General features: G+C 36.9%; 1 protein-coding gene across 3 annotated transcripts in view; it reads left to right on the top strand.

Annotated features, from left to right (window-relative positions):
• Window positions 1-26,373, top strand: part of UBN2 (ubinuclein 2) — a 71,748-nt gene extending 45,375 nt beyond the window's left edge. Inside the window, exons 8-19 of one of the 3 annotated variants that reach the window (XM_081533125.1) lie at window positions 2,104-2,233; window positions 3,705-3,823; window positions 4,523-4,636; window positions 5,213-5,356; window positions 6,072-6,122; window positions 8,287-8,333; window positions 8,532-8,536; window positions 11,371-11,406; window positions 12,060-13,610; window positions 19,481-19,712; window positions 20,152-20,241; window positions 23,791-26,373. In XM_081533125.1, coding sequence (XP_081389251.1) covers window positions 2,104-2,233; window positions 3,705-3,823; window positions 4,523-4,636; window positions 5,213-5,356; window positions 6,072-6,122; window positions 8,287-8,333; window positions 8,532-8,536; window positions 11,371-11,406; window positions 12,060-13,610; window positions 19,481-19,712; window positions 20,152-20,241; window positions 23,791-23,840 — 2,569 coding nt within the window. In that variant the 3' untranslated portion in view covers window positions 23,841-26,373. The remainder of the gene's footprint in view (window positions 1-2,103; window positions 2,234-3,704; window positions 3,824-4,522; window positions 4,637-5,212; window positions 5,357-6,071; window positions 6,123-8,286; window positions 8,334-8,531; window positions 8,537-11,370; window positions 11,407-12,059; window positions 13,611-19,480; window positions 19,713-20,151; window positions 20,242-23,790) is intronic. The other 2 variants (XM_081533124.1, XM_081533126.1) reach the window with 2 other exon arrangements.
• Window positions 26,374-27,020: the final 647 nt, after the last annotated feature.

A 27,020-nucleotide genomic window follows, 5' to 3' on the forward strand; every position in this document is an offset into this window, starting at 1 on the left:
CGAATTTGTATCTATTGGGGATAGACCAGTACAGTCAGTAATCTCTAGGGTTAATCCATTTCTCTCATTTTTACATAATAGGGGCTTGGGAGCACCTAACTCAGTGCTTCCAGTTTCTGAGTTACCCCCTCTTTGGAAACCACCAGTTTTTATAAGTAGGTCATTGATTTAATCTGTTCTTACTTGTAATCTCTTACTACTTGGAGTTTCTATTTTATTTTCAGCTTAAACTAACCTTTTATAATGGGACAAGCCTAAAATGCCTCCTACTCAGAGTCTAGACTTTTAATAAGTTCTAACCACATTATTTAACCAAATGTTTATACACAGAACTCATGACCATAGTGATTATCTTCCATATGAACCTCTGCATTTGACCCTCTGGCTCTAGTAGGTCTTAAACTTCTGTTCATTTATTTCTTAATTGTGTTGGCTTCTCTAATGCTGAAAATTTTATACTGTCAATTCTAAGCTGTATAGTTAGTTTTCCATGTTTCTGAAATTGCAGTGTATATTATAAGTGTTAGATACATTTGATCTGGCAGGGTTTCTGGTTTTTTTTAACTCCCAAAAGCTGTTAACTGAATCTTTGGATGCACCTACATTTGTGAAAGTATTTAAGTCTGTCAGCACCTTCTCCTATAGAAGGACATGACGATTTGGACATAATTTGCTACCAAGGGCCCCAGTTTGGTCTTGGCCTTCAAATTAACATCTGTTCACACGTTTCTACAGTAGCAGTGGCCAGATATAATGTCTTCCATCTTAAAGAAATCTCAACTGTTTATTATAGACTTGTCCTGCTAAGAATATGGTGGCTGTTACAAACTCTTTTTTTTTTTTAAAGCAACTGTTTGGCTAAATACCCTTTAGGAACTGGAGAATTAGAATATATTGAATAAACTAACAAATACCTAGTTTGTGCAGTGGAGGCACAATAAGGCCAATTAAAGCTGGATAAAACAATCTATGTGTGTAGCCTCTTCTGAATCTGTAATTTTTTCTAACACCTTTAAGGAAAATTTACTGTGAGAACTTACAGAAATTGTTACTCTAATATAGCGGTTGCCGGGTGGTGAGGGGAATTATGAAATCTCTTTGAGGAAATGAGGTTTTGGTTAATAGTGGAGTTCCTGTGCTTTACTTAGAAATGGAGACTTTACCCCCATCATTAGGAAGTTATTTGGTTATAGCTGATTCACGTGGTGGTGTTGTACAGCAGAAACCAACATAACGTTGTAAAGCAGTTATCCTCCAATTAAAAATAAAAGACCAAAAAAAAATTATTTGCACGGGAAGGGGAGTAAATTAGGAGTTAAGAATTTTTTTTCTGGCCATGTTGTGCGGCTTGTGGGATGTTAGGGCCCCGACCAGGGGTCAAACTTTTGCCCCGGCAGTGGAAGCATGGAGTTCTAACCACTGGACTGCCAGGGAATTTCCAGAAATTTAGGGATTAACAGATACTCACTGCTGTATGATAAAGAATATGCTTGCAGTGCAGGACACCTGGGTTCAGTCACTGGGTTGGGACAATCTCCTGGAGAAAGGAATGGCTTCCTACTCCAGTATTCTTGCCTGGAGAATTCCATGCCTTGCTGGCTACAGTCCCAAGAAGAATTCTTTGCCTGGCAGGTTACAGTCCATGGAGTTGCAAAGAGTCGGACACAACTGAGTGACTAACATGATGATGATATATAAAATAGATAAAGATACTGTATAACACAGGGGACTATATTAAATATCTCATAATAACCTGTAGTGGGAAAGAATCTGAAAAAGTATATATATAAAACTAAATCACTTTCCTGTATAACTGAAACTAACACAATATTATAAACTGGCTATACTGCAATTTAAAAAAAGAAAGCAAATTGTATGCCTTCTTGTTTAGGGTTATAAATTCTACTCTTAAAATAGATTCATTGAAATTTTTTTATAGCGTTGTTATTTATGTTGGGTTTTTTTGTTTTTTTACTTGAGCAATGCTGTCTGGGAAATCAGGGAAGTATAAAATGAGAAAAGAATCGGCCCCTGTCTCCTTGCCTGTTTGTTACTACCTAAAAGAAATTCTGTGCTACTTAATTTGTTATTGTTTCTGGTCAGCATTGAGTTACAGCTGCAGGAACTAGGCCCTGTCATTCGTAGTGGTGTCTACTCCCACCTTGAAGCTTTCGTGCCATGCAATAAAGAAACACTGGTAAAACGTCTGAAGAAGTTACATCTCAATGTCCAGGTAAGAAGAGGAACAATAATAACTGCATCTGAGGTTTTAGAACCTGTAAAGAGACTGGTTTCTGTTTGCTGCTGTTGCATATTAATTGTTTTATAGTCATAGTATATATATTTAACAACCATAGAATGTTCTTTTTAAGGCCTAGGATACAATTGCTTTTCAACAATTGATAAGTTTCGATGAGAAATGTTTTCTAATGTTTCCTGGATGAAGTAAATTAACTTCATTCCACAGCTGACACAACTTTATCCTCAACAAATAATCTGACATGTGTCACTCAATTTTCTTATTCCTGAAATGGACCTATATAGATACACTCACACAGACATGAAGACCAATGGAAAGAATCACAGGGTTGCATGTAAACTCAAAGATTATTCATTATAATCATCCGCTTTTTGCTAGGTTCTTTTCCACTACAATCCGTCTAAGTGTTTCATTACAATATCAGGAATTTCTTCCATACATTGGGCCAGATCCAAGCCCTTTCCATCCTTTCAACCCTAATTCTGCTTTTGGCATGGAATTCTGTGTTACAGGTTGTATACTTCCATTAATAAAATGGTTCTTTTGAATTGAGAAACTATAGTTCTTTCTCAGTTCAAGGAGGTTAATGAACAAATGAAATTTATTCAAGGTCTCAGATTTCCTGGACTGTGTAATGTTAGCTATGGGAGAAGACATTATCTAACCCTTGCTTTTCTTCATGTGGTATAATTATGTACCTTTGTATCCCTAAACATATTGTGTGGTTTGCATGTTTTTGAGCTTCATGTAAATGGAGAAACAGTGTCTGTTTTCTTCTTCAGCTTGCTTATTTACACTCAACATTATACATCTCAGGTTTATCTGCCTTTTTTTACTGCTGTGTGTACAGTGTTCCATTGTATGAATATATTTCAGTTAATTTACTCATTTAACTGTCAATGGATACTTGACTTTTTCCCAGGCATATAGTCTCGACTATATAACTCTTAAGATCACCCAGAAACCATGATACTGGATTTCACATTTTTAAGAATGGTATTTTATAGCAAACACTGTCATGTGTGTCACAATATTAATTGGTATGCATGAAATAAGTAAAATGCTCGTTAGTACATTTGTGTTTTATTTTTATTAGATTTTGGTCTCTATTTAATCATTTTATTACAGTTAAAGTGTCCATATAATTTACTGCCCAAACATGGAGTATTTTTAAGAATGTAATTGAGCACTATTAATTATGCTGAGGCAACAGGCAAAAACCGGGATTCTGTTTGGCTGTCTGAGAAGTATGGTTATCCTAATTTTATATCTAGTGTGCATTATGAAAAGTCAGCGTTGTAGAAGAAATATATGCATTTGAGTGTGCTCACATTTCAATTGTGTGATCAATATCTAACTCCCAGATTTCATCTTTTGAGGATCTGCTTACAAATTAGGCTATGTAAATATGCTTGAAAAAACTTTTAGTTTTTTTCCCCCTCAGGATGATCGTTTAAGAGAACCTCTGCAAAAGCTGAAACTGGCTGTCAGCAATGTCATGCCTGAACAGCTATTTAAATACCAGGAGGACTGCCAGGCTCGTAATCAGGCCAAGTGTGCCAAGTATGTACCTCTTCTATTTGGACTGGCTTTTGCACTTGAGAAATATTTGTAGCTAGTAGGGATTGGTCTTAAGTAGAAATCCACCTAAACCACTAGAGTGGTATAATTGAATATTTTCTAAATGGTAAGTCACTTCCCACTCAGTTGCTTTGGGGTGAAAGGCAAAAGGTCTTGTGTTGTGTATGATGTTGTGTATGAGTGTGATCAAAGCTAGAGCTGACCCTGGTAAGGCATTTCACATGTTGACCTACTTGACTGGTTGCAGTTGGATAGAAACTTTATGAGTGTGTGTGAGTGTGTATAAGTGTGATCAAAGCTAGAGCTGACCCTAGTAAGACATTTCACATGTTGACCTACTTGACTGGTTGCAGTTGGATACAAACTGTATGAGTGTATGAGTGTATGTGAGTGTGTATAAGTGTGATCAAAGCTAGAGCTGAGCCTGTAAGACATTTCACATGTTGACCTACTTGACTGGTTGCAGTTGGATACAAAAGATAAGTGTTCATGCCTTTATATTAGAATTTGGAGCCTTTATTTACCAGAGTGCTATATAATGCACTTCAAATTCAAAGTATTATGTGGAAAGTTAAATTCCTTACTTACCCTGTTTTTGAAGCAATTCAACAAGTATCCAAGGAGCATATTATAGCAATGTTGGGTTAAAACTTTGCTGCATAAAATGTTTTCCATTTTTAGGTTTCAAACAGATGAAGAACGAGAAAAAAATGGGTCCGAGGAAGATGACGAGGAGAAACCAGGGAAACGTGTCATAGGACCAAGAAAGAAATTCCACTGGGATGACACCATTAGGTAAGGTTTAATGAAAACCTTCACTTTGAACCAATAGATAATGCAGAAGTACGGTTTCTACAGTTTCTCATTAAAAAAGAATCTATAGTAAATGGAAAACTCGATTAGAAGCAACCAAAAAGTTAGTGTGTAGGAAAATTTTATTCAAGAGAAATTAATTTGGTTCTAATATCCATAGAGTTCTATCACTTTTATTTTCATATAGTACTTTTCATAAACTAATCTTATTATTGAGTAAGTCATACTGGTTTCAGAGGTGAAGTACTCAGTATGTTTGTGTAACCAGTCATCTTTCTTACCAGTATTTCTGTACTCTGAGTAGAGGGTTTAGTTGCACTTTGGTGCCTGGATTAAAGGTACCAAAGGGAATTATCTCATACTGGGGATTTGGCTATAGTGCACTGAATGATGTATGTTAGAAATTATTTATCTTCATGTCATCTTCTGAATTCTTCAGATAATATTCTTTATTATTGCTGTCAGATTTGTGTGCTTTTAAAAAAATCTGTTTCAAGCTTAATTTTCTACAATTTGCAGTCAGATTTATATATAAATATATATTTTTAATCTGTTTAGAACTTTGTTATGTAACCTTGTTGAGATCAAATTGGGATGCTATGAGTTAGAGCCAAATAAAAGCCAGTCTGCTGAGGATTATCTTAAATCCTTTATGGAGACAGAGGTGAAACCATTGTGGCCTAAGGGCTGGATGCAGGCAAGGTAAGAAATGTGACATCCTAGACTTTATTTTACTCTCTTATTGCTGTTATTAAAGACACACATATACACACATATTACATTCATTTTCCTAAGAACCTAGTGTGTTTAACATTCTGTAAGTCATCTCAGATGATGCCTACTTTGAATGCTTCACTCACTGAAAAGAAAAAAGTCATATGGACATAGAGATACACATAAAAGTGACTCTCTTTAACCGACCACTTTTTCTTTTTTGGACCTAAATTTCCTAATAGAGAAAAAGGGAGGGGGGGAAGAAGGTTACGAACTTTGGGAGGGGAACTTTATATGGGTATCTTGAAGATATGTAACTGAATACAAGATTTAGACTACAGAAAAAGAGGCACAGCCTTAGTTCTATTGAAAATATAATCAGTGTAGAGTGGTATCTCAAAAACTAAGGGTAGCTCAATTTAAAGAGTTAAGTATAGAATGTTAAAATCAACAGGCCTGGTTGTCTCAACCTGTCATCCTGAAGTGTTCATCTTAAATCAACAGAACTGTTAAAAGATTTAAATAAAGAGGTAATATAAAATTTTGCATAAAATAGGTTATTGAATTTACTGTACCATTGTAAGTCTTTCTTGGGTAAATAGCAAGTAGTAACCTATTGAGTATCAAATGATTAAAATGACAAAGTGATTATCCTGTTATTGTCTGCTATGGAAAAATAACTGTGTTTTTTTAATTTTTCCAGAATGCTTTTTAAGGAAAGTCGGAGTGTACATAATCATCTTACTTCTGCTCCGTGAGTAAATGCAGACCCCAAATTTCTTCATTTATTTTTATTCACATTATGGTATTTACTAAACAAAATATTCATTAAATGCTAGGTGAAATAGGACTTAAACATACAATCTGTCCTAACACAGCTTTTAAAAAAAAATCATTTTAACTGTTGACTCTCTAGACCTGAGGACACATTTCTCTATTAAAGAACTTCTCAGGCTAGTCTCTAAAAACTTGAATCCATAATGTAACATATTGGCTTGAAATCTGGTGGTGAGAAGCCATTTAAATAGGAAGGCTCCAGTGGTTTCCTTTGCTGCTGGACAGTCTGCCCTCCAGTTCTTTTGTATCCTTTTTCTTTCCCTCTTAATGACCATCTACAAAGGTAATCTGTTAGCCTCCTGCTTTCCACGACAGTTCTGTATATATCCTACCTAGCTTGCCTTGCAGCGTGTTTTATTCCACAAAATTAATGTACTCTTCATGTCCTTCCTTCTGTCCCAAAGTGGATCTTTTCATTAGTGATGTAATTGCTAAAGAATGGTCTCTAGTAAAAAGGCGGGTTTTTTCTGTGGTTATATTTTTGGGTGAATACTGGTTATCTCGACAAGGATTCTGTTTTTACTTACAACTTAAGGCTCCTTTCTCTGTAGCCTAGAAGTGTAGTGTTAAGGGTTAATAAAATATAAAATTAGCAGGTCACTGAGAAGTTACTGAACAACTAGTTCAGTACTCCACTAAGAGGTCTGGATAACATCTGGGTAGTGTTACAAAATTCCCCCTCTCCTTATATATAGTTGTAGTAGATAGAATTTTTTTTACAGCTTTTAGGAAGGACACTTTGTTAGTATATTATTAGAGATATATTGAAGTTGGTTTTGGTTTTCAGATCTTGCTCATTTTGGTTTTTTTAGGTATAAATTTGGAGTATTTTGGTTTTATATGTTATAGGTTTACTTTGTTGCAGGTGATTTACATATCCCAGGGTGGGTGTAAATGTATTTTTTTTATGCATTTATGTGTATTTGTGTCAATATTTCAGGCCTTTAATTTCCCTATAGTCTTAAAATCCCATTACAGTTCAAGTATAGAAATAATTTATTTCTTCAATTCTAAAGCAAGTTTTACATAGATCCTTTCCCTCAGTTTTGTTGTCTTTTTTTTTTTTTGGTAGCCTCATTATTATGGCTAACTTTTTGTTTTGTTTTGTATCAGAAAGTAGGAATCTGTGTGATAACATAGGCCTGGAAGTCGTAAATATTACTGTTGCCTTAATGAAGTTGTAGATTGACTGTAAAATTTTAATTAAGACATCTGTTAATTTAACTTAGTGAAGTAGAAATATTCAGACAATGTTCAGAAATATTCAGACAATTTTAGCTTTACAACCCTTTAATTATTCAGCAAATGTGAGTACTTTCTTGTGCTGAAGAACTCTTAAGATTTTTTTAATCTTTTCACTTTTTCACACTGGTTCACAAATGTTCTAAGCTTCCATGGTATTTTTTTATTGCCCTTTTTTCTGTCAGTTTTGAAATTTTTTATTTTAACTATTATGTTAAAAATAACTTTCTTAAAAAACTTGAGGATTTTTTGTTTTGTTTTTTAAATAGTATCTCATTTATAACCTCTTAGCATGGCTTCCTGGTGGCTCAGACAGTAAAGCATCTGCCTACAATGCGGGAGACCTGGGTTCGATCCCTGGATCAGGAAGATCCTCTGGAGAAGGAAATGGCAACCCACTCTAGTACTCTTCCCTGGAAAATCCCATGGATGGAGGAGCGTAGTAGGCTACAGTCCATGGGGTCGCAAAGAGTCAGACACGACTGAGTGACTTCACTTTTCAGCATGGTTTAATTTGAGCTTGAAGTTTCTTGAAGCTCTTTTCTATAAATAATTACAAATTCCTACCAATTCTTTGAAATAAGTCTCCTTTAGGCAGCTTCATTAGCCTGTTTTGAGTTTTAATTTTTATTTTTAGTAATTATATTTAATTTAAAAAAATTTATCATCTACATTTTACTAATGGTTTTACCTTTATTGTAATTAATTGAAATTAGTAAAAATATTGCTGTATGTTCACATATAAACTGAATACTTCCATTCAAAATTATGTGTTACGATTTCCTAATGAGTGACTTAACTGCTATTGAGATAACCTCCTTTTTAATCTTTTCTCTTAGGGCAAAGAAAAAGGTGATTCCTGCACCTAAACCCAAAGTGAAGGTAAGTATTGAACCAAATCTTTAGTTAGTGATAATTGGTGACTATTGAAGTACATTCTTATGATGAAACGGTTATATGGTATTTAGCATAGATTTAGGTACTGTTCTCTGAAGATGGGTATTTTCAAGCATTGTAAAAATCCTGGAACCAGTGTATTTGGGAGAATAGATGACTGTGACAAGGGGAAGTTTACCTACATTAGTTGAAGTCTAAGGCTTAGTACTACTTAGAAATGTTGGATAAAATATTAATATCACAAACAGCTTTTAAAAGCATGGCTGGGATCTTGAATGAGTGAAATCCCTGTCTCAAAACAAAGGAGAAGCTGCCAGAAAGTTAATCTGTCACTGAAACTTCAGTTGCCCTTAGGTGCATTTGCTGATTTCTGTCACCTTTCACAGCACAGCTGATAAGATTTTCTTAGACTTAAGTAGTTTGGGAATTGGAATGAAGCTCTCCATAAACCTGGGACTCTCAGAGAATGGCATTTTTAGTAAAAGAGAGGACTAGAAAAGAAATCCACCCACCAGTAGAAAGATTAAAAAATTTGTGTTTTGGCCTTGGTCCTAAATTAGGGAAAGAAAGTCCTTCCTGAAAATTTTCCGTGGATTAGGAGATTAGTTTATACAACCTGCGTGATCTGGGAAAACCTCAAGCTAAGAAAATAACTTAAAAGTTGTTAGATTAGTATTAACCCAGGGCACTGGCAAATCACACATTATTTCTGGAATAACATACCCTCATCCCAGACCTCAAAGGCTTATTACATATGTGCTTAGTTGGTGAGTCATATCCCACTCTTTGCGACCCCATGGACTGTAGCCTGCTAGGCTCCTCTGTCCAAGGGGATTCTCCAGGCAAGAATACTGGCATGTATTGCCATGCCCTCCTCCAGGAAATCTTCCCAACTCAGGGATCAAACCCAGGTCTCCCACATTACAGGCAGATTCTTTACCATCTGAGCCACCAGGGAAGCCCAAAAATACCAAAGTGGGTAGCCTATCCCTTCTCCAGGGGAACTTCCAGATCCAGGAATCAAACCGGGGTCCCTTGCATTGCAGGCAGATTATTTACCAGCTGAGCTACTGGGGAAGCCCAAAGAAAGGTTTCCCTGACTGGGAAATGAACCCAGGCCGTGGCGGTGAAAGCGCCAAACCCTAGCCACTATATATACTGTGTCAAACATCTGAAAATACGGGATACGTGAGGAAATGTTGTGAGGAAATGTTCCTATGAGTGGGTCAGCAGAGACAACCAATAGAATTGAATCCCTGAGAACAGCAAGTGATGGCTTTATTATGTTTAGGACATAAAGTAACTTAAGTTATTTAATATTTAAAAATGTAGAAGGGGGGACAAAAAACATCAAAATAGACAAGGCAGAGTTGAACCAAGTATTGGGTTGTCCAAAAAGTGGAGTTTTCCTGTAGGCTGTTACTGGAAAAAACCAAATGAACCTTTTGGCCAACCCACTATAACCTCTAGAAGTGAAAACTATAATCATTTGAAATTAAAATTGTAATGAAAGCCCACACCTTTTAGATTTCAGACTTTTCCCATAGCCTTCACTCTTTGAATAGAGTTTCTTTGCTTGTGAGGTTATGGCCAGAAGATGTGTATTTGCTACTCTGTGGTCTTCTTAAGTTAATAGTGTTAGAGGCTTTTTGAATACAGATTAAGTAGTCTTCTTTTTCTTAGTTAACCTACTTTTAACTTCTAATCCAAATAATATTGAGCCAGTATTTCATTAAATCTATTGGTTCATGCTTTGTTTTGACGTTTGACTTATTTTTAAACTCCTAATACCCACCATAAAGAGTTGGTTAAATTTTGCTACATCTATTTAAACATATGATTAAATTTACCAGAACTCTGATAACGGGTGTGTTGGGATGGTACAGTGGGATCATCTGTTGTGTTCATCTTAAAAAAATTTTTTTTAATTTCTTTTTGGCTGCACTGGGCCTTTGTTGCTGTGCACAGGCTTTCTCTAGTAGCTTGGAGTGGGGGTTACTCTTCATTGCGATATGCGTGCTTGTCATTGCTGTGGCTTCTCATTGGAGAGCACAGGCTCTAGGGACAAGGGCTCAGTAGTTAATGCTAGTAGTTGTAGGGCATGGGCTTAGTTGCCCCCAAGGCATATCAGATCTTCCCAGGCCAGGGATCAAACCCATGTCCTCTGCGTTGGCAGGCAGATTCTTAACCACTGAACCACCAGGGTAGTCCTGTTTTGTTCATCTTTGTGATGAATTTACCTTTTCCTTTTCCCCAAATGGAAAAAACTGTATTCTGATTGTTTTTTTTTTCCTGCTCTAATGCCCCTTCAATACCTATTTCAGTTATAAAGGTAATACAAGGAATGCTTACAGGAGAAAATGAAAACAATATAGAAAAGTGAAGGAGGAAAGGAAAAGTATCCTGAAATTTCTGCTCACACAGAGGAAAACAAGCTTCTTAACTTTCTGGTGCACATCTGCCCTCCCTTCTTCTGGATCTCTGTCCTTGCCTCCCCTCCTTCCTTCCAGATCCATGTGCCCATCCAATCATTCATTTATCCAGATTGAATTAACATTTTATATAAAAGAAATAACCTGTTTTTTCCACTCAAATATATATCCTAATCAATTTGCCAATATAAATCTACATAGTACTCTCAAGTGGATAAAATGTTATGTTTATAAAGAAAAAATATTAATAAAGAAGTTACTTTAAAATGGCAATTTTATACCGGTAACACTACCAATATTATTTTGATACACTCCCTCACTCTCAGTTTCTGTCCTCTTTATAGTAATGGAGTTTTCACTGAATGGTATGTCAGTCCAATCGTATCTCATCTGCATTTCATCTTAGCAGACAGTCTTGACCTTAATGTGGTTACACTTCAGACTGCTAAAAGGCATTGAGGTTTTCAGTCAGGGCTTTATAGAAGTTTTAGAGAAATTGCTAAGAAAGTTAGAGTGCAGTGGCATTCTTAAGAGAAATAAGAATTTACTATTCTTGTTTATTGTTATCATAATACCTTAGAAGGTAGATGGTAGAGACGCTTTCTCCATGCTTTCCCCACTATAGTTAAGGTAAGTGCTATGGTGATACAAATTAATATATAAGGCTTTGGGTTTATTTGGATTTGTGTCTTTTTTAAAAACTAATGGAAACTTTGAAATGATTTTTATGTAGTTTTCTTTCTTAATTGTAAAAATAAAATGTCAAGTACTTCATATTTTTCTTGAGAAAGATACTTTTGTAATGCTTTTGCTCTTTAAGTATTTTAAACTGCTCTAATTGTATCTCTTCCTTGAATTTTAAGAAGGTTAAATTCTTAATTCTCTCTTAGAGTTTTAATTTCTAATACTCTTGTTTTCTTAGCAAAGTACCTTGCTCATAGTGAATATATATGGAATAAATTATAAATGACTTCTACCATAATGAATAGAAAACATAATTTAAGTGTGCTTGAATTATCTACCAGTTTGAAGTACCGATTTCTCTATGTACTGTCTGTAGGTAGCTAAAAGACAGGCATACAAAGAGGCCAAAATGCAAGGAAGCAGGGAGTGATGGTCTGTATCATAGCAAACCATACTACATAAAATGGGTAAAATCCTAAGATAAAGGCAAAGAGACTTGTAGAATTTTAATTATGAAAATTCTAATCCTTTAAAAACTAATACTGTGTAAATTTTGATTGATCGTTTTTGTTTTTCCAATATAATGCTTCTTATGCTAGGATTGTAGTCCAAAAAAGGACCAGAAAACTCCTGCATCCTTGGTGGCTTCAGTTGGTGGTCCGTCAACGAGCTCCAGCACATCAGCGGTGGCCTCTACCAGTTCTGGCTCCACGCCAGTGCAGGAGACCATCTGCCTTGATGATTCACTAGATGAAGAACTTTCCTTTCATCCACCTGCACTGGATCTTGTTTCTGAAGCTTTAGCTGTTATCAACAATGGGAACAAGGGCCCTCCAGCTGGCTCAAAGATAAGTATGCCAACTGCAAAACCTCGTCCAGGACTGAGAGAAGAAAAATTAGCAAGTATCATGAGTAAACTGCCACTGGCTACACCCAAAAAACTAGATTCTACTCAGACTGCACATTCATCGAGTCTTATTGCTGGCCACACAGGGCCAGTACCAAAGAAACCCCAGGATTTAGCTCATACTGGCATCTCTTCAGGCCTTATTGCAGGTTCTTCAATTCAGAACCCAAAAGTTTCCTTAGAACCTTTGCCAGCCAGGCTGCTTCAGCAAGGACTACAGAGGTCAAGCCAGATTCATGCTTCTTCCTCTTCACAGACCCACGTCTCCTCCTCTTCCCAAGCCCAAGTTGCTGCCTCTTCTCATACTCTGGGAACATCAGAGGCCCAAGATGCTTCTCCGTTAACACAAGTAACAAAGGTGCACCAGCATTCAGCTGTCCAGCAGAACTATGTGTCTCCATTACAAGCGACTATTAGTAAATCACAGACCAACCCAGTGGTGAAGTTAAGTAATAATCCCCAGCTTTCCTGTTCATCCCCACTTACTAAGACTTCAGACAAGCCACTTATGTACCGCCTTCCCTTATCTACACCCCCACCTGGAAATGGTTCTCAAGGGTCCCACTCCCTGGTTTCTAGGACAGTACCTAGCACCACTACCTCCACTAACTATTTAGCCAAGGCGATGGTGTCACAAATCTCCACGCAGGGTTTCAAGTCCCCCTTCTCAATGGCTGCATCCCCAAAACTTGCCTCATCTCCAAAACCCGCCACGTCTCCTAAACCCTTGCCCTCACCTAAGCCTTCTGCCTCACCCAAGCCCTCTCAGTCAGCTAAGCCTTCAGTATCAACTAAACTTATTTCTAAATCCAGCCCGACTCCCAAACCTACTGTATCCCCAAGTTCTTCCAGTCCAAATGCACTAGTGGCCCAGAGTAGCCACTCGAGCAGTAACAACCCAGTCCATAAACAGCCCAGTGGAATGAACATCAGCAGACAGTCTCCCACCTTGAATTTATTGCCCTTGAATCGGACTTCAGGCCCTCCATCTACAAAAAATCTTCAGGCCCCTTCAAAGCTAACAAACTCACCATCCACTGGAACTGTTGGGAAGAATAGCTTGAGTGGAATTGCAATGAATGTACCTGCCAGCAGAGGTAGCAACCTTAACTCAAGCGGAGCTAATAGGACTAGTCTGTCTGGGGGAACAGGAAGTGGAACACAGGGTGCTACTAAACCGTTGTCTACTCCGCATAGACCTTCCTCTGCCTCAGGGTCTTCAGTGGTGACAGCCAGTGTGCAGGTATGTATGTTAGATGCACTTACATGATAAAGTGTAAGGTGGCGTAATTTCTCTCAGTCAATTTAATGATCTTATTATAATGTGTCAGTTGTTTATAATTTACAGCTTATGGATGTTGACATCACAGTGATGGATAATTTTGGGGACAAAATGTTTGTTGGGATGTGTTTTTTATCACATGCTTGCTTTCAAAATTTTTGAAAAACACAATTTAAAACTGTATCTTATCAAAAGTCCAGAACAAAATAGTCACTTACGATTTTAACATACCTTCACTTGTCTCTTCTTTTGCCTGTCCTAGTCCCTTTCTCCTGTCAACTTTCATAACTTTTTAAATCAAACTTATACATTCATATTATTTTTTTCATTTAACCATGTCTTTTTGAATAAAATTTTTATATTTTATAAATTTTGCAGTTGTTCATATATAATTCTCTGTCAAATTAGTATCAGTAGTCTGTTTATACCACACTTTCCCCATTCATGAGTTTTTCATTTAAATTTCTCTCTCAGTTAGCGGGAGTACCTAATTCAAGGAATCTTTTCAAGAAGGCTAATGGGAAAGTTGTTTTACTTCAGCACTTATATACCTGATGGTTTCTGTCACACTTAAATAGATACAGACTTCTTGGGTCACTAAGTGTCTCACTCCGGATTTTTTAAATACTGCTCTACTGACCCTTACTGTTTAAGGTTACAAAAAAAGTTTGAGGCCATTCTGACTTTTTGTTCCCTTGTAAGTAACATGTTTTCTCTGCCTAAACGCTAATCACATTTTATCTTTTTCCTTGAAAATCAAGTGTCCCCAGATAATGGCTAGGTTTATCTAGATAGTTTTCATTAATTTTGTACGTAGAAAATAGTAACATCTTTCAGTCTCTGACCCGCCCATTTTTTCAGCTCAAGAATATTTTATTCTGTTATGGGCCTGATTATTATTTATGATCCATTTGCCTAGGTTTTTTGAGAGCTCTATTGCTCATATATTTCATCTCTCTGCCTTTCATGTCATCTTTTCTGTTATTATTTTCATCTATTTACCACTTATTTGTATTCTGAGGTTTTCTCAGATTTGTTCTTCACTTTACTCATTTGATTTCTTTAACTTTTCCCTCCTCCCTTGAAACATAATCCATGTTCACAGTTGGTAAAATTCAGAAAAAATTTTAAAAAGAAAGAAAAGTCACATATCATCTCACCAGTGTTGATGTTCATAATATTATGTTTCATAAGCTTTTTAAAAAATAGTATTTTATGACGTTATTTCTTAGTTTCTCAATTACTCTTTGAAAATATGACTTATTTATGAAACTTTGTTGTCTAAGAAAGTGCTCTAACTTTGTACTGCCTCTTATTTATGTGGAATAGGAACATCTAATGAAGTAAGTTTCCGCATGGTATCTGAGAGATTTCCTGCTGTTCAGTATAAGCTAAGTGTTGGTATTCAGTGTACACTTAAAACCCAAATCATCACTCTGCCTCTACTATAAGCTTAGGAATGAATGATTTCTAAAATTCTAATATAGAACAAAATTCCATCAACTGATACTTCATTAATTGAAATCTAAGCTTTAGAGATGTTTTATCCATACAATTTTGCTTTTATCAGAAATAAGAAAATAGCCAAGAAAACCCCTAGGAATTGTTTGCTAAAATTTAAGTTATAACTAAGGTCTAGGAGTTAGTCTACATTCTTATTTTATTATCTTTGTTAAAATGTTGACTGTTTTTGAAATCAGTCTTTAATTTGATTTAATTTAATGTGAGAGGATTATAACCAAAATGACGGTTCCATGGCCCATATCCTCCTTCCTATTGTCAACTACTTTTAACTGTTTGCTTTTTCTCTTGTGTTTTTTAAAAATAAGAATGAATGGAAGTCTCTTTTAGTGTTATTCTTCAGCTTCTCATTGTGATAAATAAGGCTTTTAACTGTCTTATACTTCTCCCATTCTCTTCAAAGGCTAAAATTACAACTTTTGGTTAAATCTGTGACTTTGTAAAAGATTGTCTGTGTTGAGCTAACTATTGTGAACTGTGGTTTCAATCATAAATTTTGGGCTTGTTTCCTGGAGTTAAAATTTGCTTTTTTTTTTTCTTTCACTCACTTTGTTTTCTTTAAAGTTAAATCTCCCTCTATCTTTTGTCGTCTCCAGAATCTATCAGTTCTGGTTTTTTTTTTTCCTGGAAAACTTCGTACATTTGATCATTTATCCCAAAAGAAAAATTTGGTTTATTGTTTACCAGTTAGTTTCTTATCAAGGAACCTACATGGCAATATTTGTGTTTCTAAAATGTAACTCTCCTTTCTTCTGATTTCTTCCTCTCCAAAATGGCTTTATGATTTGGAGACCTTAATGTTCCTGCCTCATATCTGATCCTTTTTGTCTTTCTTACTGGTTTGACTAAAGAAAAGATCAGTAATTGAAAAAGGTTATTCCTAACTTTTCTCTTTTTTAACACATCTTACTGATGTCTTATCAGCTACTTTGTGGCCCCTAGATCCTGTCTTTCTAAAGCTGGCCAACAGGAAAAACAGATTTCCTATCTATGTCTATAAAATATTCCATTTGCCTCTGAAAGATGTCTTTAGCTGTGTGCAGATGTGAAAATGACTGGTCCTGAGGTTAACCAAAGTTAAAGTCTTTCTAGGTTCAGATTGATCTCTACCTGCTTTTTATTTAATAACTTTCCACTGAAGGCTTTCCTGTTCTTTCTTGCCCTTCAGCTTATTGATTTTCTGTGAATCCAGTCTTTGCCACTCTATATAATTTCCAAAATAATTCACTAAGCAAATATTTACCAAGTGTTTAATATGTGCCAGGCACTCTTCTAGGTGCTGGGGAAATTGGGATGAGTCAAAGTCATGCCCCCTCTCATGGGGCATATATTCTAGGACGAAGATAAGCAAAACACAGTATTTAAAAATACTTTGTGCTGTAAAAATAAAAACAGAATAATATAAGTGTGATTGCTGCTAACATGGATAAGAGAGATGGAGAAGGTCTCTTGGAAGAGGCAACGTTTGAGCTAATAATTGAATGACTAGGACCAAGCCTTTTGGAGACAAGAGCAAACAGCCCCAGCAAGAAAGGGAAGGTAGATGTGAAGACACTGAGATAGGAAAGAGCCTGACAAGGCTGGACAGTTGGGGAAGATGGGGAGGTGACAGGTCAAAAAACAACTCCAAACCATGTGATTGAGGACCTTGGGGGCTACAATAAGGACTTGGGCTTTTACTTTGTGTTCAGTGGGAAGCTGTTGGAGGGGAGTGGTATGGTCTGATGTACATTTTCAAAAAAAAAAAAATCACTCTGGGTGTTGTAGAGAATGTGGGGGCAGATATACTCACCAAAATGAAACATGTCGTTAAAAAGAAATCTAATGCCCACCACAGGAAGAGCAAGGTGTTCCTTTGTATTTTCCCCTGGGGATGAAATGTGGAGGTCATGGAAAATATTTCTGATTATGGGGCACTATCCTGAACTGTTTGCCTGCTTCATGTTGATAGCTTCTCCTGTATACTTCTGAATAATACCAACAGTGGGATACCCCACTTTTAAAAGGTCTCCATCTTCTGTGAGAGAAAATTATAACTGCCCATGTAACATCTAGATAATTGGGTGTTTCATTTTAGTTTTATAAACAAAAGTGGATATGGAAGGTTTTTATAAGTATAAAATGTTAGACAGTTACGGCGTGGTGCCATTTTTATTGCTAATACACGTAACTTAATTTTGGAAGTTGTCCTAATTTACATTTTCTGTCAACTTGAATGCTTCAATGAGCCTACTCCAGAAAAGCATAAGGGTTCTCCTTATTAGCAGTATTTAATGTTCCTCACCAGGAGGGCTCTGCTTGGGGAACACAGTTTTGGAGTGTGTTTCCCCATATTATCCTGAGACTGTAGTAGAATGTTGATGAAAAAGAAGAGAAAACCCTTGTTAACTCTTGATACTGATCCTTTTTTTTTTCTTCAAACCACTGTTGTTTCTGAGTTAGTATTTTGTTCCTAAGTCACCCATTTTTAATATCATGGTTGGCACAGTAGAGGGGAACGACTGGCAAATAAGAAAAACAGTTCTAAGTCCAAGCATAAAGTGATAAAGATTTGCACTTAAATGTGGGAGAAAGTTGTGATTTAAAAAAAAAAAAAGATACGTTGAATATGAGCTCATCTTGTCTTTCATTTTGAGTGGTGGGAAAGAATTGAATCTACTGATCTTAGCACTTAACATATATGGGAGGGAAATGATTTTAACAGATGATGAGTTCAATTCTGAGCATACCAATTTGGTGAGGTTAGATATCCAAGTGGAATTCTTCATTAAACCATAGCTAAACAGGATTGAAACTGAGGTGAGAGGTCAGAACTATAGGTACAAATTTGAGACATAAATAAAGGAGGTAAGGGAAGGCAATTGGAGAACTAGTGAAAAAACAGAATAGAAAGCTTTTTAAGGATGTTCTTCATTTTTTCATTCAGCAGTGGTGTGGACCATTGAGTGTATAAATACATGAGATGATGTGGCATTTTTGCATGGGAAAATCACCTACATTTTTCCTGTAGATTAACTGAGAAATAAAATGACCAACCCTTTATTAATAATGTTTACTGGTAGAAATCATCAGTATACAAAATAAAAGTAACAGTTGCTAATGTTTATTATTGATTAACAAATATTCAGAGAATTTTTGGTTTTCTTGACCAAACTTAGAACTGTGAAAATTTTTTACCACAGAAATTTGAAGTGATAAAATAAGGCTATAAAAGAAAGCTCACAATTGCAGATATAGTAGGTAATATCTGATACTGAGAAATTTTGGTTATAATCTTTATTAAGTACACACAAAAAAATCGGAATGGAAAAAATGTTTACTTGCTGTATAGAAAATTGTTCAAAGAACTAAATTAGCTTAATAGAGTATATTTTAGTAATTTCTCAATGAAAGCTTATCAGTGCTAGCATGTTTCTAAGTGTTTTTCTTCATAATCATGGCATCAAAGCCCAAGTGAGGGAGTGTCAAAATACTCTGTAATTTACCTTTTGCCTTAGGAGTCTGAGTTCAGAAATGTAGTGGAATTGGACAGCTTTCAGGGGTTAAGAAGAGATGAGATAGTGTGGGAAATGAAGGCTGCCATTCATTAAGTTCGTTAATACAAAAAAGATACATAAATCAGGTTGTCGTTGGGATTAGGGAAGAGCCAGGAGTAACAGTTGGTTTTAAGACTTGTCAGCGGTCTTTGTATATGCAAAAGCAGAGGAAATGCAGAGAAAGTGCGCTGCTTGATTGAAATCTGTGACAGCAAGTTCTGCAGGGGTGGTATTCATGGCATAGGTCAGGTGGTTAGCTTTTAAGGAAGAGACAGATGAAGCTTGTAAAGAGGAAAATATGGATGGCCGTTAATGATGAAAGCACAAGGTATCGAGTTGAGGGATCTGAGAGTAATAGTCTAGAACAGAAGCTGAAGAGATTGTGCCCAGAAAGACAGTTAAATTACAGATCAGAGACCAAATTGAAATTATATGGAATTAATTCCCTGTGTCAGATGTAGAGGTAAGAGCAAAAGTGGAAATCCAAGTTTAGAAATGAGTGGATTAAGAGGGGAATGGGTGTTAATATAGACATTGCAGTAACAGTTAAGGAAGCTTAACTGGTGATGAAGAGCTAAGGAGAAGTATTTCCAAAGTCAGTATTGGTCACTCTTTGAAATGTAAGTTACACTTCAGCCTTCATTTCTGTCTCCCAGAATTTCTGTTAGAGTAGACGTAAGACACAGTCTCACGTCCATGAGGATATTAAGTAAAATAAATCAATTCAGGTTAAAGACTTGATTTCTTATGTATTTTGACCCCTGGTTTCTGCAGTCCACAGCAGGAGCATCATTATTGGCTAATGCCTCACCTCTGACTCTCATGACATCACCTTTGTCTGTAACAAATCAAAATGTGACTCCTTTTGGGATGCTGGGTGGCCTTGTTCCAGTGACCATGCCCTTCCAGTTTCCCTTGGAGCTACTTGGCTTTGGAACGGACACAGCTGGAGTGACAACCACCTCGGGATCTACCTCAGCCGCTTTCCACCATAGCCTAACTCAGAGTAAGTGGGGCTCTTTTTCTTACAGGGCTACCTAGTCTTGACAGAACAGGAAACCTCACAAATTTATACTAATTGAGAGCAGTCCAGTTGGAGTTAGTGGAGATTATAGAATTTCTTTTTAAAAGAAATCCAGTTTATTTCATGTGTATATATAAAATAAGTGGAATTACTGGACTCTGAAATTTTTTTATAGTTTCTGAAGTAAACTGGCTATTCCACACTTCTATCTTAATGAAATTTATAGTAAGAAAAAGTCAGATTTCCTGGGTTATTTGCATACACATTTATATTTATACACATAATACATGTGCTCTAGTTTAAAAAAACCTTTGAAGTCGACGTCTGTGCTTACATTGGATAAATTATTTTCATTTTTGTATCTAAGAGGGCTCAGATCTTAGTCTGAAGAAGATCACTGACAAATGTGTTCTCCCCCCAGATTTACTAAAGGGTTTACAGCCAGGAGCTCAGCACGCAGCAGCGCTTTCCCACTCACCTCTGCCTACACATGTACAGCAAACATTTAATGGTAAGAGAGCCCCCTGTTTCTTCCTCTATCTAATATTTATACAGATTTACCAATATATTAAATCTTTCCTGAAAACAATGTGAGAGAATGACAAAGATTGGAAAAAGTAATTTTCATATGAGCAAATCCTCATCAGCAACAAACACCTTTTCAGAGAAAGGAAACAGGTAAAGGAGATCTTTCGTTATATGTGCAGAGAGCCTTTTTCAAGGTGTTTGTTATATGGAAATGAGGACAAAGAATATGATTCATAAGACAGTGTAGAAAAATCATGTCCAGTAGTTAATCACACTTGACCTTTATGGAAATTTTCCAAAGTGCCAGATAGTCTTGTGACACACGTATCAGCTAATTTAATCCTTACAATAAACCTGTGAATGAGATCACAGTCCCCATTTTACAGATCAGGAAACGGAATCAGAGGTAAGCAACTTGCCCAAGTTGATGGGATAATAAGTGTTTAATCTGAGATACAAATCCAGGAAGTCTGACTCCATGGCCTGTATTCTTAACTATTACTCTTCTCTGCCTCTTAGCCCTGATTAAACTAATGTGATTTCAGATTGTCTGTGTTATATAGTTGCAGCCCAGCTAGATGCTCGAGATCTGGAGTTGGACAGTGGACACTGCACCCAACCCTGGCCTCCAGATTCTCGCTCTCATCAGTAGCTGACCCCAGCAAAATGCTGATACTATTCTGAGGGCCATTTTCAGCATCTTTGAGCAGATCAACTGCTCTCTTAACCTTGAAAGCTGACTAGGACCTCACTGTTCTTTTTGGCCACTGCATTTAAAATGGTTGTTGAGCAAGTTTACAGCTGACCACAAAGTAGAAGTGGGAGCTTCAGAGCAATCTTAAGGCAGTAGGTGGTAGTAAATGCTCTAAGACACCCAAGTGTTAAGCCGCCCCAGACTAACCCCTTGAGAGAATGAACACAAGACCACAGTTGTGCCAGTGGAGGAACAAAGTGTGAGTCGCTCAGTCGTGTATGACTCTTTGCGACCCCATGGACTGTAGCCTGCCAGGCTCCTCTGTCCATGGAATTCTCCAGGCAAGAATACTGGCGTGGGTTGCCAGTCCCTTCTCTAGGGAATCTTCCTGATCCAGGGATCAAACCCGATCTCCTGCATTACAGGCAGATTCTTTACACAAAGTAGGCACAAATGTCAATAATCCTGATCGTCCTGAGCTTCTTGACTAGGTTTAAATGCTTAAGAAAAATTGCCCTGTGACTAAAGCAGTTCCACCCTGGGTTTTGACAGCTGCTTGGTATGGTGAGTCCAGCTGAGAACTATATGTTTGTGGGCAGACTGGTAGAAATCTGCAGGGAATTAGACACACAGGATTCTTGTGGTTTAATGTGACCCTCGTATTCCAGATTTAGATACAGTATCTTGTTATCTGGTCAGCACCTCTGTTCCAGAGGGAGACAGGAAATAAGACTGTCAGTATTTTCCAAGTAATTAAAATTTAAAAGTTTATAATTTTTCATTTAAGAAGCATTTTAAAATCTGAGACACTAAATTTTAGAACCAGGCTGGAATTTTTTAATTCTAGGACTGCCACTTTGAGCAAGTGTAGTTTGTTCGACCATCACTTCCCTCGCTAGGGATAGCAAGATGTTTTTAATAGGCTTATTATGGAGAATTTAACAAAAATATTTACAGCTTCTAGCATGGTATCGCGTACATGGTAAGAGCTTAGTTAATATTCTCTGATCGCATCTAGAGACTGGGGCCAGTAAACTTTTTCTACAAAGATGAAAATAGTAAATATTTCATGTTTATTTTGCATGGCCACATAGTCCATCACAACTACTTAACTCTGCCATTGCAGTACTAAAACAGTTATAGATAATACATAACGTGAGTGTGACTGAGTTCCAGTAAAACTTTAGTCATAAAAAGAGGTAACAGACCATATTTGGCCTAAGGGCCATAGTCGCCAAACTGTGGTCTAAAGAATTTCATAGTCTGGTTAATATGAGTATTTTTTTTAATATTTTAATTAATTAATTGATTGATTTGGCTCTGCTGGGTCTTAGTTGAGGCATGCAGAATCTTTGGTTGAGGCATGTAAGACTGTCAGTTGAGGCATGTGGGATCCAGTTCCCTGACCAGGGAGCAAACCCAGGCCCCCTGCATTGGGAGCATGGAGTCTTAACCACTGGTACCACCAGGGAAGTACCTAATTCAGTTCAGTTCAGTTCAGTCGCTCAGTCGTGTCCGACTCTTTGCGACCCCATGAATTGCAGCATGCCAGGCCTCCCTGTCCATCACCAACTCCCGGAGTCTACCCAAACCCATGTCCATCAAGTCAGCGATGCCATCCAACCATCTCATCCTCTGTCGTCCCCTTCTCTTGCCCCCAATCCTACCCAGCATTAGGGTCTTTTCCAATGAGTCAACTCTTATGAGTATTTTATGTTGCTGATTATCCAAAGCTGCTTTTAGCAAAATCCCACCCTACCGTTTTATGAATTTAATCATGTCTCAAGTCAAATCATTTCTTTCCACAAATGCAAGGGTATGATATCTTACTATAAATGCAAATGCCAGTTCCTTAGATATTCTCACTAAAGTTCATTTTAATAGTATTCTGTATATACAGCTTTTGAAATAATTATCTTGTTTCATTGATACATCTTTTCTTCAGTAGAGGCAGGTTTTTTGTTTTGCTTATGTTTTACCCAAGTGATTTAGAGAACACAGGAATGGACTCAACATTGTGACTAGAGTGGTCTCCTCCAGGCTTAAGGCTGCTCTTGTAATGCAGTAATTTGCTCCTTGGCACTTGTGCATTTCTGCCATTCTTGCCTCCCCCTGCCTTTTTCTCTCACTCAGGTCTGGTGGAGCTTAATTTTCCTTGATAAGGCAATAAATGATAAGAGATTTTCTACATATTTTTTTGGCCCTCGAGGTCGCCCAGACCTACTCTTGTCCAGTTTAAGTAGAGTGATTAGCATTTTCCCAGTATAAGTTACATAGCCATACGTCAGACTAGCGAAATCATTCTTCCCATAGCAGACTTTCCTTTTACAATGTTTGCCAGGTTAGGACTAAAAACAAAGATGCAGCTGGAGTTTTCACTCCCCATGTGGTCCATTCATTTACATAAATAATTGAGTTATTAACTGCTATGTCATGGCAAGAAATTTTCACTTGCATGAAAATGAAGTTGACCTTGAAGTTGACCTTGTTTTGTAAGGGAACCAAAAAATGTGATAAGTTCCTTGAAGGAGGAGGACTGATTGTATTTTACTTTTCTTTATAATCCTCGAAGCATTTGACACAGTTGACTATAAGGTAGATAACAAATACTTGTTGAAATAGTATTTGTAGGACACTGGAAACCAATTAAACCATAGTCATTTTGAGATAAGAGGATCATTCTTGCTTATATCTCAACTTCTCTAAGGTACTAAAGGTTATCTTTCTAGCAATGTCATCGTCCACGTGAAAATTAGAAGTTAATTGTTTGTTTTGCTTCATATGCTTTTATTTTTTATGACATGCCGACCCATACTGATTAAACACCTCTTTTCTCAGATGGAGGCCAAAGTAAAGGGGACACTAAATTACCACGGAAATCTCAGTGACTTCCCAGCAAGCAAAGGAGATGACACACTTGGCTGGCTGTTGGAACCTACCTGATGGGAAAGTACTCGTGTGGTCATAGGGCTGCTGTTCTGTCGATGTTTACATTCTCTCGTCCCAAGCACTGTGGTGAGGAGGAAAAAGAAAAGAAAACATTACTTGAGTAAAGCCAGGTGCAGGAGGAAGAAATGCTTTTGTGCAAAGTTAAGTGTGACCTTTGGTCTCTTCTAAAGAAAGACAAAGTTACCATATTAACTGACTTGAAAGAGACTCAGTTGTCAAACCCACAGAAATACAAATTTGATTTCTCCCTGGGCAGGAAGAAGGAAATTGAGGATTTGGGTAAACTCCATCCATCCTGGGGGTTGGATCTGAACACTTGTAGACATAGTTGCATAATAAAAGGCAGTATACCCAAAATTAGGCCAGTTTATCAGGAGTAATGGTCATGTCTGAGTGGACTATGCAGCAAATTTGCCACACAAAAAAATTTAATGGCCCTATGTCTGATGCAGACAGTAGCTGAGTATAAATCATGTACCCTCAAAAATCCTGAACAAACTTGAATCTTCTCCAGTGTGTAGCAACTCCTATGTAAATCAGTGGACTAAAGATGCTTCAGGAAAGTTATTTTAGCACAGTGATATGTATTACATTTTTTTTAAGTCAAAAAATTGAGCCTGTTGCTCATAACAGATGAAACTTAGATGTCCCCTTTTTGTAAAAGGGTCAATTACATCTTCCATTCAGAAGCAGGTACTTAACTCTCTTCTTCAGGTGATTTGTGCATCTGGTGTTGACTGGTTAATTCTTATTTCCATTCTTGATGTTAAAATGTGACTTGTGTTCACATTTTCCTCTTGAGAAATGGGGATCTTTGTTGTAGGACTGCAGCTTTGGTCCACTTAGCCTTTGCAGGCCTGCCGGTATGAACTGTCAATTTCCCCCAACATCACTTTAGTTCACAACCTCTCCTTCTGTTCTTTCAGCTAGTGGTATTTCAGGTGATTATTAACTGTTGATATAAACAGGTATAAGTGTGTATTGCAGTGCTTCTTCATTGGTCATTCAAATGGCATATATGTATTTGGGGGGAATTTTGAAGATGGTATTTTAAAGGGAGGAATTAAATTAGGATCATTGTGTACAGGGGATTATTTTTATAACAATCATAGTGTATTTTTACTCCCTATATCCACTGTAGTGAAACTGATTTGGAGCATTTGAAATTTTAAAGTTTTACTAATACTTAGAGTATTGATATATGAGTAAACCTGCAGATAATAAGACTCCGTTACTAGAGCTTCCTAATGCAAATTGCATGTTCAACAAAGGATGTTAAGGGAGAAATTTATAGTGTTTGGATACATTTGTTGCCTTTTTTCACCTCATCATTGTTCTAGTCTTTTTCTTCCTGTTTAGGCTTCTGAATGTTTTCCAACTGTTCACAAGAATGGTGTAAGCTTGGTCCATTAATAATTCCAGACACCTAAAAAATTGCACCAGATTGGTAGTAACAAGATTTCTTACTATGTTTTCATTACAAGTCACCCAATACCATTAATATTTATCCAGATAAGGGTATTAATCAGGCCCTTTTTTCCTTTCATAGGCAAAAGTTCCAAATAGGTTTTAGGACTGTGAATAAATTAACACAGAATGCTTTAGAACTATAAGCCCATATTTTGACTTCAAAGTCACATTGGCTCACTTTACAGCGGAAAAAAAAAAAGTTAATAACTGAAAACTTTAGTTCCAAGAACTTGTTACAATAAGGGGAGAGGGTTATTTCAAAGGAATCATTGATATAATTACTTGCCTCTAAGAATTTAGTTTTATCAGTAAAGCAAATAAGAATGTTCTGTCAACCCTGGTAGATATTTTGGAAGGATACTGGGATGTTGCAGATAGGTTTGACTTGAATGGAGAATGTTTGATTAAAGTTTGTTTGGGTTTTTTTTTAACTAGGGAAGCTTACCCGGTTCTTGAGTTCTTCCAATGTAGCATACCTCTTGCTTTTATCTAATTTAGGGGGGAAAAAAGTCTGCTAATCTTTAGGAATTTTCCTTTGAGAAGCCACCTTCATTTTACTTCCCCGAACAAGGAGAGAACACAATGCAGATTCATCTCTCTTCTGGTGGAGAGTGGTGCCTGTATTCATCTGTGTGTGTATTTCTGTACACACATATTTATCGATAGATGAGTTCAGTGGTAGTTTAAGTTGAGGAATGACAACTTTAATTTGTTAAACCCATCAACTCTGAATCACACCATACAAGACCCCCCCCCATGATTCTGTCTTCATTCAAGAAGAATGGGATTATCAATTCCTCCCCCATGTCATTTTAGAAACACCTGAGGGCCCTGGGCTCTGAGGCCTCCTCTGTGGAGATGTTATTCTGTTCTCTTCAATCCTGATTCTGTGAGAACTGCTGCCTCACTCCCACCACATTTTCATTACCTTCATCCATTTCAATCAAGACTGCTCTTTTATGTTGTACAAATAAAATAAAACATCCTTATATTTCTTAAAAAGTATGATCAAAGAGTTACTGCATGTAAATACCTATTTCTTTTCTAGGTCATAACATTGAAAATGGTGTCCATACTGTACGGTCACCTATTTTTACAGCTTTTCTTACTAAAAACATACATACAAATCAGTTATTTTTTAGCACAGAGGCTTGTGACTCATATACTATTTTTGCACTTGAAAATCAAATTATGTTATTTTTAAAGTGGAGAGTTAATTGGAAAGGCTATAGAGCAATGTGTCTTTTCTGAAGAGCATTAGCAACATCCCAGTGTAAAAGTAATCTGCACACAGTTACATCCCATGCCGTGGGATTCTTGATTCAGGAAAAGTAAGCTGCTTTCAACAGTCTTGTATTTTAAATTGCCTTCGCTGACGTATAAGCTGTTACTGTACATACAAGTTAATCCTCAGTATTCACAAGCAATAATGAATGATCAGCAGAGCTGTCTACAGAGATAGCAGTGCTGAGCCTCGGCTGGAGACTGAGAGCAAAGTGTCAAGCTCATTCAGAGCCTCCACAATCGATGTAAGCAATAATTTCATTACCAGTCAGTTATAATTCTTTCTCATCTGCTTTTGAGATCAGAGGGTAAAAGAAATTGTGATTTTAAAACCAACTGAAGAGATTAAGTATTGGGAGAAGAAG

This window comes from Giraffa tippelskirchi, chromosome 10 (assembly GCF_054371585.1).
Source record: "Giraffa tippelskirchi isolate mGirTip1 chromosome 10, T2T-mGirTip1v1.2.pri, whole genome shotgun sequence".
Lineage (NCBI taxonomy): Eukaryota > Metazoa > Chordata > Mammalia > Artiodactyla > Giraffidae > Giraffa > Giraffa tippelskirchi.